Here is a 12,617-nt window from a genome sequence, read left to right on the forward strand (position 1 = left end):
AATACATATAAAAATACAGGTTATATCAACAGATTTTTTTCTCCAGCCTACACAATTTCTCTCAACCTGTTACAATAGCTGCGTGTAACGTCAAGTGTTACGATACGACCTGCTCTGACGTCACAGTTTGAAAAAGTGTTTTCTTTGACGTGTTCGGTGTCTAGTTTCCTCAGGTCACGTGGTCACTCAGTATGCCGTCTGTCAGCGAGCAGCGATTAGGCGCCTTTTTCACACTAAACGCCGTCAAATAATACAAAATAGGCATACAGGTGTGGCTGGCCGACTACTGTCTTCTGCTTCACAATGTAAATGAACGTCGGTGGAAATTTTTAGTAGTCGATAAGAGGGTTTCAAACAATCCCTAGTATTCTGAGAATTCTTCTGAATCATGGTGGAATTTTAAAATAATTGAGAATAACGTGAAATACAAGATGATATATAAGTAGAATATCCATATGAAGAGGAAAATATTAGAAGTCTGGATCCATATATTTTTGTTATAGTCTATATTCACAATAAAGTTCTAGATCCATAAGCTTTCACATGTCCATTATATTCCCATATAAGCGTTTATCGGCAAATTCTTTAGATTAGTCTAATGGTAAGAGTTAAAACCTATTTAGAATTATTTCATGATTTTTTTTATTCTCTGTAGAGAATGAAAGAATCATGAGAACTATTTCAAGAACATGATACATTTTTTCCAAGTTGAATAGAATAATAGGGAAAATATTCAAGTACAGTAGCTGATTGATAAGAGGGTTTCCAAGACTCGCTAAATACTCTTTGATCAAGAGTTTGTGTTGTACTTCTCTAAAGATTTTGAAAATTTTGTTTTGCGTTTGATTCTGAAAGATGTAGTGAATGAGTTGATAAAACGGATTCTAAGTAGTATTCAGTGAATACCTTTGAATAATTAAGGAATATGATAGTTATTAAGTGTTTTGCTGATATTTGCAAAGTTCAGTAGTGAATAAAATTGATAAGACATTTTCCAAGTTGCAAGTTGGAAAAGTATGCGATAAAAATTTTCCAATCAGTAGACGTTAGATAAGTGGAATTCAAGTGCTGTGTTTGCTGGATTTATTTAAATCATTGTGGGATTTGACATATTTAAGAATTTTATATTATTATTCATATTTTCAGTAGTGAATAAATAGATAAGAGCTACTTCAAGTAGGGTACTTGATACATTCCAAAGTTGTATGAGATTAACTAGGATTAATCACATTAATGCTTTCTATTAATATTAATATTCGAACAAAGAAGTGAATGAGTAGATGTGTGCTATTTCAAGTACTGTACTTGATAAATTCTCAAGTTGAATCAAATTGAAGCTAAACATTTTTCATGATATTAAAGAGTTACTAAAATATGCTTCTTATCGAATTGGCAATTCCTCGAATGAAACATTGAATGAATTCTAGGATCAAATTCTTCAGCGTACACAAATGGAATATTCACGATTTACGTTTTTGCTCTAAAAATTGTCCATTCATTTCCTGTTATTTCAACGTACTTACCTATGTGTTATACAAGATTATATTTTTACCTATAACACTTTGTGACGCCATTTTTGTTGATCAGTAGCTATTATTAGCAAATTGAATTAAAATCATTTCAGTTGTATTTTCCTCAATGAAAATTTCATTTAGTTGGAAGGGGATTAGTAATAAACTTTTTTAAGCTTTTCCTTGTACCGAAAATATTTGAATCACTAGATGTGGAAGTTAGATCATATGTTATTTTTGTGACGTGGAAATTGAATGTTTCGTTTTACAGCCGAAGAATTGAGAGAACGAAACCTATTGAGGGAAAATATTGTCTAAACCAATTCGATATTGATGAACTAGAGAGATTAATAGTGTATAAGAGTGTGGATGAGCATATAAAATTTAGAATGCTGACGAATAGCTGAAGATGGAAAAAGAAAACTTGGAGAGAGAAGTTGAGAAATAATAGGATAGAAACTTGTAGGAGAAAGATATGAGATTGTTGAATAGAAATAACTGGATTTGTAAGTATGGAGAAACAGAAAAATAAAAAGAAAAGCATGGATGAGAAAAATTTTGATAAGAAGATAGTGTGATTGAAAAAGATGAAGCTGTAGAGGGAAAAGTGAAGAAAAGCTGCGACAAACGATTGAAGATTTTATCTAAAAGTAGTAGTAGTTATATCTGAACCGAAAAGGTGGAGGGTGAAATTGAATTCGAAAATAGAAAAGAAAAGCTGACAGAGTTAGAAAAGTTAGAAAGCAGATGTTATTTCTAGAAGAAGAAGAAGATGAGGAAGGACGGTGAAGAGCAAAAAGAGGAGATATTGAGTAGAGCAATGAGTATAAATTGAAGATAAAGGAGAATTTGAGGACCATGTAAGAAAGAGGGAAAATAAAGAAGTGAGAAGAAGTGGACGAAGAACTTTGAGGAAAGTTGGACGAAATTACGACTAAAGAAGATGAGGCAATGAGAGAGTGGTAGAGCAGGGTATAGGATTACGATGCCAGAGAAATAAAGAATAGAGAAAGAATGATCAGGAAAATGAGAAGCTGACGAAAAGGCGAATAGTTGTGGAAGAGAAGAGATAGACGAAGAGACTATATAAATCAAAACAGAATATGATGAAGAAAGGAACAAAGCTGAGGAAAAATACTTGGAAAGAAGCACTATATCAGCCGCTTTGCATAGCATAGCCTTTGGTGTGTTGTTGCGCATGCAGTTCATTGAATAATATATGCCCATAGTAGAGCAGCTTCCCCACGAGCAGGTTCAACAATATTTATCTCGGGCATTTATCATTTTCAATGGGACACCTGGATGTCCGCTAGGTGAGAAAACATTAATAAATTTTTTACGCCGTCGCGCGGAACTGATTCGAGCTAATTATGCGTGGAGAGTGTACACGCTGATTATTTCACATGTTTAGTCGCCGCAAATTATAAGCTTATTCGAGCATAGAATCGACGCGAAAGACTCTGCCCGTAAAATATATGTACATTCCCGTAATCGCGGTCGGCTGGAATCCTAATGAACGCGGCGAATTTCTTCCAAGTATTAGCGCCACCCTTTTCAAATTGGGATAAAGATCTAGATGTTGATGCTTGAACACTACTACGTCAAATCTAACCGTCTCCCAGGGCTTCTTGCGTTTAACGATTACCCCCCTAGGCCACCTCTTCGTATACTACATAACCTCAACTATAAATTTTCTGCCGCTTCTAATTTCACCGCTAAATACCGCGGAACAAGCTGTAAAAGACCGTTTACTCGACTACGAACTCAAAAACACTTTGTCCTCATAAAACTCCCTGCAGCGATCTCCATCCCGCAAATTCCCGAAAATTTAAATCCTTCGCGGTTCAAGGTGATAAAGTTAATATTTTCACGCTTTCTTCCACTTTGTGCTACCACAAATGATATATAGATATACATCTCTACGTATTCTGTGGTGCTACCCACAAATTTAAAGTCGTACAGTACCCCAGGCATCCATTGAATCATCGCAAAGGTTTTTTAAAATACAGGATGCTGTACTGGGTACAGAATAATCCGCCATACCTTTGACTTTATTAGCTTGTTAAAGAGATGCCTCAGGTGTCTTGGGACTCCGCACTTGAATTATTATATAGACTATGTTTGAAGTTGTGATAGCGTTTCATTCAGTAAGTGAAATAGGGTTGTTGTTTTGTATAGACGATTTGTGTGAGTTTTGTTTATTACGATATGGTGCTATACAATCATATCGGAATATTTTCGTTTGGAATTGCTAGTACTGAATTGATTGTAATGATCAGGAGAAGATATCAGCTCATAGTGTTATTGAATCCAATGTTTTAGGGAAGATATCTGTTACTAGAGAAATATAATGGACTTCTTTCATATTTCATTCTGAAGAAAGTTTATGTCATCTAGATTTGTCTTGTTTCCAATTATGTGATGTTAGGAATCTATGATATCAGTTTGGCCTATTATCAAAACAGGAAACGTATAGGGTTACATTGTGAGATAGTGTAACAAGTTATAAAATTGATTATATCAGTAACAGAGGTTTGTTAGAAACCATACATCTTGATAAGAAATATCGGGAATCTTTTACAATAATAATAATAATTAAAATTGAAATATAATAATAGTAATTTCCCAAAATCCCAATAACCATCCAACTACACCAGTTATTCAAACAATCTGTTTTCAACTACTCTGACCAGTTTCCAGTACCGTAGTTGAGAACTATTGTAACTAGTTCTAACGTATTTTAAATTGTAACTTAGAGTACAATAGTTAAGTATATTCACTAGTGTTCTAAACAATAGTAACTAACTGTTCCAAACCGTTGTGAACATCGTGCCTGGTGTCCCGAAAAAACACATATGTCCTCAGCTTCCATTTTCCCATGTGTATCCTGAGAGCCACAGATATATCTCCTTCACATTGACCACATGGGCATGCAGCTTCTTATTAGAATACAATGGTACTTGCCCCCTTGTTACTCTCCTGATAAGACCATCCTAACCAAGTCCCGATGCTAATTCGATCTGAATAGCTCACAATAAACGATTCCTCTCGTCATCAATCTCAACTTCGTGATTATCATTGTGATTATCCAGCTCTTATTCCAACATTGTTTTATGTACTCCACTCTGATAATAATTATTATGGATGACGGAGACCAAATCGGCAGCCATATTGGTTTTTCGACCACGTGGTCAGATGACATTTCAATCGAATCCCGTCGACCGAAGCGAACGTTTATGGTAACTTGCGCGGCCGACTCCTTATCTAGTTGAAATTATACGGGCATGGAAAAATGTCAAATGTGTCTCTATAGGAAATCCACTTCAATTACCTGCTACAGTCTTCACTCCAGTTCACTGCAATTATTATAATGGCGCAGTGATATTCACTTCTAACTGTCAGCATTTATTATAAATAGCATCAATACTTCCCATTCGACGAATGCTGATAGTTAAAAATAGTCACTATAGAAGGTTTCAACTTTGTCCTCCGATAATGGTACTAGAGATTGAGGTTTACACATACATTTAGTGAGCAACTGTTTCTAGTGAAAAATGTTATTTTGCTGTAAACTATTATAACTGTCTTGAGAGAGAGAGAGAGAGATTGATTGATTGATTGAGTACTTTATTTATGTAGATTACAATATATACTGGCTTATACACTTATATACAATAGCTTATAATACAGCAATATTATAGATGAATTTACATAATATAGACTAAGAAAATAATTATTGAAAGTATATGATATGAAAAAGTAATTTGTAATATAATAACTATGGATAATTATATTGTTATGCATCTACATAAATTGGCGGAGCTTTGGACATATCAATGTCCATTCTTCGGAAAGAATATTAAAAATATCCTCCCCACTAACTCTCTACCAAAGAGAGATTGAGGAATAAGTTATTAATCAATTACTCACTCATATCTTTATCTTTAATGATAGAACTATCATCAGGAAAAAAGTCAAAATTGAGTTATAAATTTCAATTTCCCTCAGTCTTCTTTCTTCGATGATCGGAAGAGCCCATCAAATTTTCCTCATCCGCTGACAAAACCATTGTCTTTCCTCATAAGGTTGGCAACTACATATACTCCGTTACCAAGAACTTGAAAAAATAGACAAACTAGTTCAACCAGATTTCTATTTACAACTGCTCTGTTATCTTCCACTCTTTACTACCGCTAGATTAAAAATGGAGACGACTTACGTCCCAGCTATCTTGGCCGAAACTTTGTTAAAATTTCTTGTCTGCTTTTACCTTCCATATAACATTATGTACATCAACGTGACAGATTTAATAAGTTCTCAGTATTTCGATGAACACACGTGAACGTTGTGAGATAAGTGAGAAATTTCATTTTTGCTCAGTGTTGTAAAGTTTTCTATAGCTACAAGTTGTGTATTGCATGTATTGATAAAATGTTTGGAATCACATCCAAAACAACATCCTCCCGAAGACGTCGAGGTACGTCCCGGTTTGCCTTAAAGGTCTCTCAGAAACGATGTCATTACCAAGTTTTGCAGTCCCTGCATTGTGACAAGCTCTGTTGTAAGGTTAGTACATGTTTCAAGAAAAATCTCCCACATATATAAAGTTGATTACTCTTTAAGTATTTTCCACAACACCATCACTTTTCCCAACGTTTAGAGCTGAGGATGATGCTTTCATAAACACTAGGCTTGTGCGTTGTCGTAGGTAATGGTGTCGTAGTTGGAATGATGATGATATATGGGTTATCCTAGTTTTAGGTACTATTACTGCATACAGTTACTGTTTATTTAGTAACTGTAGTTTTAGGTTGGTCTGAAACACTCGCAATTGATTATAATTGTCAGTTAATTAGACTGGCCTCTTTCATGCCTATTCTTGTGCATCAACTACATTATAAATTATTAATGTTTGTCTACTGTATTACCGTAAGTCAAAACTTAAATCTTTTGCTCCAGTGAACGCAGGAACAGATGATAGACTATTGTCAACGAAGATCGAGGATCATGCTGTTGTTGCTTCAAAGTTTAGTATGAGATATTTTTATCAATAGTTATTTCTTATTAAGAAGAATGTCAGCTCTCCAATGACTCCCTCGATTTTCACCAATTTAATCATCACAACTGTCTTTGGCAAAACTCGCGCTCATCGATCCATGTCGATTATGATCATTTAATGTTAGTTTTCGGTTCATCAGAAATCTATCATTAGTAAATCAATTTCATTCACAGTCCAATTGAGCCCGAATACAACAGTCTTAAAACATCATGAATCAGCCTCATACACCATTGCAATTGTGAGAAAAATGAAGAAAATTTATTTATGATATATAGGCTATTTTTTTGAAAATAAATTCAAAACCTTCTAGATGCTTTCTAGTTATTTTAATTTGATCCTATGGTAGCTGCTATGTCAATGAATCATCGAAGATTAATTGTGAATATTACAGGAGCAAGTAATGTGGTGTGCAAGTGTTGAAGACTTCAATTCAAATCCTCGCAAACAAGTTACAATGGTAAACAACAATGGAAGTGAACAAACTATCAACAATGTGTTCAGTTCATCAGTGACTGTGGGGTGACAACCAATAAAAATCAAGTGGTGACAATCAATAGAAAACAAGGAGAAGGATAATTGAGGATAAATAGATAATAGAGGAGAAAAGAGGATAGTGTAGAAGAGATCGATTTTGCATTCTCCTTCATCAACGTGCTTGATCAACGTGCACCGCTAGATCGACGTGTACCGTGTTTCACAGCCATAGAGAACAGCAGATCAGTAAGGGCTCGCGCATGCGCTTCAGGATGCGCGTGGGAGGTGATAGATCGCCTTCGCCGCGCAGGGCGTTCGAGCAACGACCTCTGACCGGCTACGAACAGTATCAGCGCTCTCTGTTGGAGGTACCCTGGCATCTCTCGGGAGACTATGGAGAAGCATCAAGTGATGATCTCAGCTCTGAGTGGGACTCTGATGCGCCTGATACGCTACCAAGTCACACACATAAGGTAGAGATATTGATGAACAGGATTTAACTGAAAATATAGATTCATTTCAATGCTATAATGTCTATGAATATTCTGTTAAAATGTTGTTGCATTCATGATACACAATGTCTATTGTTATAACTTTCTATGAAGTGGACTCCATATTGATAATTTTTGTTCATTAATATTTGATCTCATTCTATATATACTCGCAATGATTTTCGAATCCTTTATTACACAGATAAAATTATAATATAAGCAATGGGTCTGTCAAGACCTATGAATCTTTAATCTTTAATCGATCTCGATAAATAATTTCATGTAGGATATGTCTACAATGTTTATCCACTTGTTTCACTGTGTTTTGTCTTGGTTCTTTACTTGACTATCTTTGTATTTCAATTCTACTTTTCATTATCATAATATATTGTCTTCCTTTGTTCCATATGTTTCTTCCTTGAATAGGCTACTTCATTTCAATAACTATTCCACTGTCTCATTCTATATCATTCATTCTCCCCACTTTCTTACTTTGCTCCAAAATTTTTCAGCTCATTCCACTTTTATTTCAATCATTTTCACTTTCTGATTTCATTATCCCTGATCATTTTCTCCAATTATACCTACTCCTAATGATTTTTTATTGGATTTGTAATAAGTAGCCTGGATTCATAGATGATTCAGTGGGTCTGTGGGTTCTCTAATTTCAACAAAAATCTTAAGTCATGAAAATTCCTTGTAATGTTTCTCTCTCTCTGAATATGGTGGGGTACATCATTTTTCAAGCATTGTAACTACTGATTGAACATATTTCAACATTTCAAATAGGCTACTACTCGTATTTCCGCATCGATTCAAACTGTTTATTGAGCGATGTTATATTTTTTCACAATTTGAAAAAATTACTCTTGAAAATTTAATAATTTTCATTTTTTATTTGCAGCCATCCGGGTGGAGGAAATTACGGAATATCGTGCAATGGACGCCCTTCTTTCAGACCTACAAGAAGCAGAGATATCCATGGGTTCAGTTAGCTGGGCATCAAGGTACTCAATTCATTCAAAATTCAAACTCTTCTATCTTTCAACATATTTTGATAATAATAATCCTGGAAAACCGCATTTCCAGTATCAAATTTTTTATATACATTTTTCAAAATCGAAGGAAGGTTGATTCTTTCTCGAACATACGAGATTGTGTAAGAAGAGTTATGAGACTGATATTTCATACCAACCAAAGTTTTCATTATTTTCAAACAACACCCTGTTATACCCTTCATGGGCAGCTATACATCGGTGGAATTGCTCCCACTCTTGAGAAGTGAATAGTGACTATCATGACCTGCTCTAACTTCTTGAAAACATATTAAAATATTCATGAAAACGTCCTTTAAAGTCATCCTCTAATGTCGAATCACTCTCCATAGTCAATTGTTTCAAACAAGATATAAGTTAGAGAAAGTTTTATGACAAAAGTTCCTATGTATTACTATTTCCTTCTAGCTACTTGCTACTTCTAAGTCACATTTCACAGTTCATTGTTCACATTCTTCCATTTTCTTCAAATGAGTCAATACAATATCAGTGAGCATGAAAACTATGTTGAATAATGTTGTATGTGTCCATGTAGAAGTGTTTAAAATGATAGTTTACCAATTGTTTTCGGAGTGGACCCTACATTATTAGTTAGAATATTATAAATTTTCATAAAGCACCAGTTTAGTTTTCTAAATGTTGCAAAATGAAAATACTCTCTTAGGAGTTTTTATTTTGTGATAATATTTTTTTTAGTTATCAAAATCAAGTGACTGTCTCGTTCATATTATTATGTACAATAACAATAATGTAGAACTTCAACCACAGCTGTTAAGCTACAGTACTCAAGCTCTTTTCTTTTTTCCATCATGATACTGTTTCTTTATAATAATTTCATTGTAAAAATATTTGTAAAACTTGTCAGTGTTGTGAATAAATTTCAATTTCAAAAAAAGGAAAGCTATGTCCCTTAAAATTTTGTATGCACGAAAATCTATCCGAACTACACTTCTCTAAACTAATTTATCCAATATGAAAAGTCTCCAGTCATACTTGAATGGCCATTCTGACCTTACTTAATGTTGGCATGGCTCTCCACTCTCCACACACTCATTGTCAAGCACTCATCTGATTACTGCTCAAAACAATAGCTGTGGAATTTTAAATGCAGCGCTAAGTATCGCACTCTTCACTGTCATAAATTGTTGCATTTGCAACTGGGTCATTGCTGCCAATTGTAATTCCAATGGACACAAATAATAATACGTACTTCAGTTGATTTCAAGTAGAAACAAGTAACCTTCTTGTCTAACGCTGATAAGCTTGTGGTCTGCGTGGCTTTTAAATCGCCCTTATCAGTACCTATTCATTGTGAGTGCATTGCTGGTAGTAGGTATAGGCTACTCTGCAATATTCTGCCTAGCACTGTTTCGTAAGAAACTTTGTTTTTTAAGTGGATTAATTATTGTCCGTTTCAACCATTATTAATATCTTAATCTTTATTATATTGAAGCGGCAAATGACAAAAAAATCACAGCCAATACGGCTGATTGTCTCGGAATATGATATGATTACAGTATGTAGGTACTGGAAGTAGAATATAAAATAAAATGGAATTGAAAATATATATTATAGTCAGTCCTCTGAATTAAGTAGAAGTTCCAAAATAACAATATGTAATCAACAAATTCCATTAGCAATTTTTATTCATAGTCATTGATGTTTTGATATCATGATGAATCTGTTACCCATTCATTGCAACACTGCTCCATTAGCTAAACTTCAATATTGTTTTGGAATAATTATTGCTATGAATTTGTTAGATAAAACTGAAAACTCCCCTTAATACAGAACAACATTTTTAGACCTCAGTTGAATTTATTATGTGAGTCAAATATAAACATTTCCTGTCGTGAATTTGTTAGAGAAGCTTAACTCAGGAAAACGCCGACTTTGGCTGTATCTTTCAACCAATGAATTCAAACTATTTTCTTCGAGTTACTTGAGGGGGAGGGACAGCGTAAAATTGTGGGCAGCCCAGGGGTAGCAAATCTTCAATTCCGCCACTACCTACTTTTTTAAAAAATACCTCTGTATCTTCAATAATTATTAAAAACTATTATTAGTCCAGGCCACGAATGCTCAAAAAAGGTATAGAGGGAAAAGTTTGGAACACATTTTTTGACCACGCAGCTCTTTTAAGGATATAGTTAGGGGGTAAACATATCAAAAGGCCTCACCCCTACCCCTCGTGCTAAGGGGGTGGGGGTTGTTTCAAAGTACCATATTTTGGCTTTTTGTATATATTTCGAACAATATGCGTCTTTCGGAATTTTTTGTCAAATGCAAAATTGAAGCTTACAAATTAGCATACAAGTTTTATATGAAAATTTTTTCTGTATCTGTCATAGTTTTCTAGATATGCTCTTGAAGGTGACCCTACAATTTGAAGAGAAACCCTTCCGGCTCCGAGTTTTTCATCTTTTTGGCCTTATAACGTTTCAATGATTGATTGAAAAAAATCAGTGCTAATCATGAGCTCATAGAGCATCATATTCTCTTCAATTTAACGTATTATTTCATCATATTACGCATCTCCGTACGTTGCAGCCGTTATAGTGTTGAGTGTAAAATCTCCAGTTTAACAACAATATATCAATTGACAGATAAATTTGGAGGAAACGTTTGGAACACAATAGTTGACTTCGCAGCTTTGTTTGGACTACTTAGAAAGTAAATATATCAGAAGTCCTCATCTCTACCCCTTGTGCTTAAGGGTTGAGGGTGGTTTAAAAGTAGCGTTTTTTCATTTCAGGCTTACACGCATGTATCTTGGAAACAATGCATTTCAGCGACACGACTAACTGAACAAAAAAGAAGCTATATTTTATTGTGCTAATAAATTTGTGTGTGGAATAAATTTCGATATATTATGAAAGATCCCCCTAATAATCACTTTTTATAAAAATTGTTATCGTTTCTGTTCTCAGGAAACTTCAAAGCTGGACCCGAGCCGGGCACGATTTTGAAAAAGCTGTGTCCCAAGGAGCAGCTCTGTTTCCAAGTGCTGATGAAGGATGTGCTCAGGCCATATGTCCCAGAGTACAAAGGTCATCTCACATGTGAGGACAGTGATGGTTAGTCATTCCCCAATAGACTCAATTCAATGGACTCATTCATATCTCAAAAATTAAATGTGTCTTTCATTAAAGTGATATGTTGGAATCTTTTTCGAAATCACTGACGATGAATGACAGTTCATTAGCCTTGTAACAACAAATCTAATCTACACATAAAAATCTCTCTTACTATAGTTTGAAAAATAGGCACTCAGAAGGCGTATGAATATAATCCTTCTTTCTTCTAGCCAAAATTACATTACACAATTTTCAACCAGAAAAAATATTTTTAATTTTGAAATAAAGAATTGAGGTTCGTAGTTGGGATAAAAATTCAATAAGAAGATTTAAAGTATACCAATAGTATCTGCACAATATCTCTGTATGGTAATTATAATGGTAATTCTTCAACTAAAACTTATTTGTTCTTGTTGAAGGAGAGTTTCTTAAATCATGAACTATTTATAGCTGTGATGTGACAGTAATAAATAGTAGTGAGAAAGCTTCTAATAATATTCATCTCATCGGTCAGGCAATATTTATGCTATTAGAATATTTTATATGTTATCGTGAAAAAAAAATGTATGCTATCATAAAAAATGTCGTTATTTCATAATTCAGTTGATCATAGTTGATAATATAAGTACGAATTTCATATTTGGGTAATACTAAGTTGTGATAAATTTATAATAGGTACCTGTTGAAAATTGCACATATTTCATTCGAAATGAGAATTTTTCATACTGTTTACTCATTCTACTGATTTTCTCAAACTACTCATTATACAGAGTGTCCCACGAGAAGTGTAACAGCCGAAGACCATAGATTCAACAAAAATGTTTAGTAAAATTCTCTTACATTGACCTTAGTTTTCGAGATATATCGATTTTTCGATATTTCTAAAAAAACGTCAATAACTATAAAACTATCAGTCAAAATCCAATTCTAAGGATATGGCTGGAAAGAGG

General features: G+C 34.2%; 1 protein-coding gene across 1 annotated transcript in view; it reads left to right on the forward strand.

The window, feature by feature from the left end:
* Positions 1 to 12,617, forward strand: part of LOC111058343 — a 260,023-nt gene that overhangs the window by 237,115 nt on the left and 10,291 nt on the right. Inside the window, exons 5-6 of the mRNA XM_039438141.1 lie at positions 8,440 to 8,542; positions 11,521 to 11,667. Coding sequence (XP_039294075.1) covers positions 8,440 to 8,542; positions 11,521 to 11,667 — 250 coding nt within the window. The remainder of the gene's footprint in view (positions 1 to 8,439; positions 8,543 to 11,520; positions 11,668 to 12,617) is intronic.

This window comes from Nilaparvata lugens, chromosome 11 (genome assembly GCF_014356525.2).
Source record: "Nilaparvata lugens isolate BPH chromosome 11, ASM1435652v1, whole genome shotgun sequence".
NCBI classification, from domain to species: domain Eukaryota; kingdom Metazoa; phylum Arthropoda; class Insecta; order Hemiptera; family Delphacidae; genus Nilaparvata; species Nilaparvata lugens.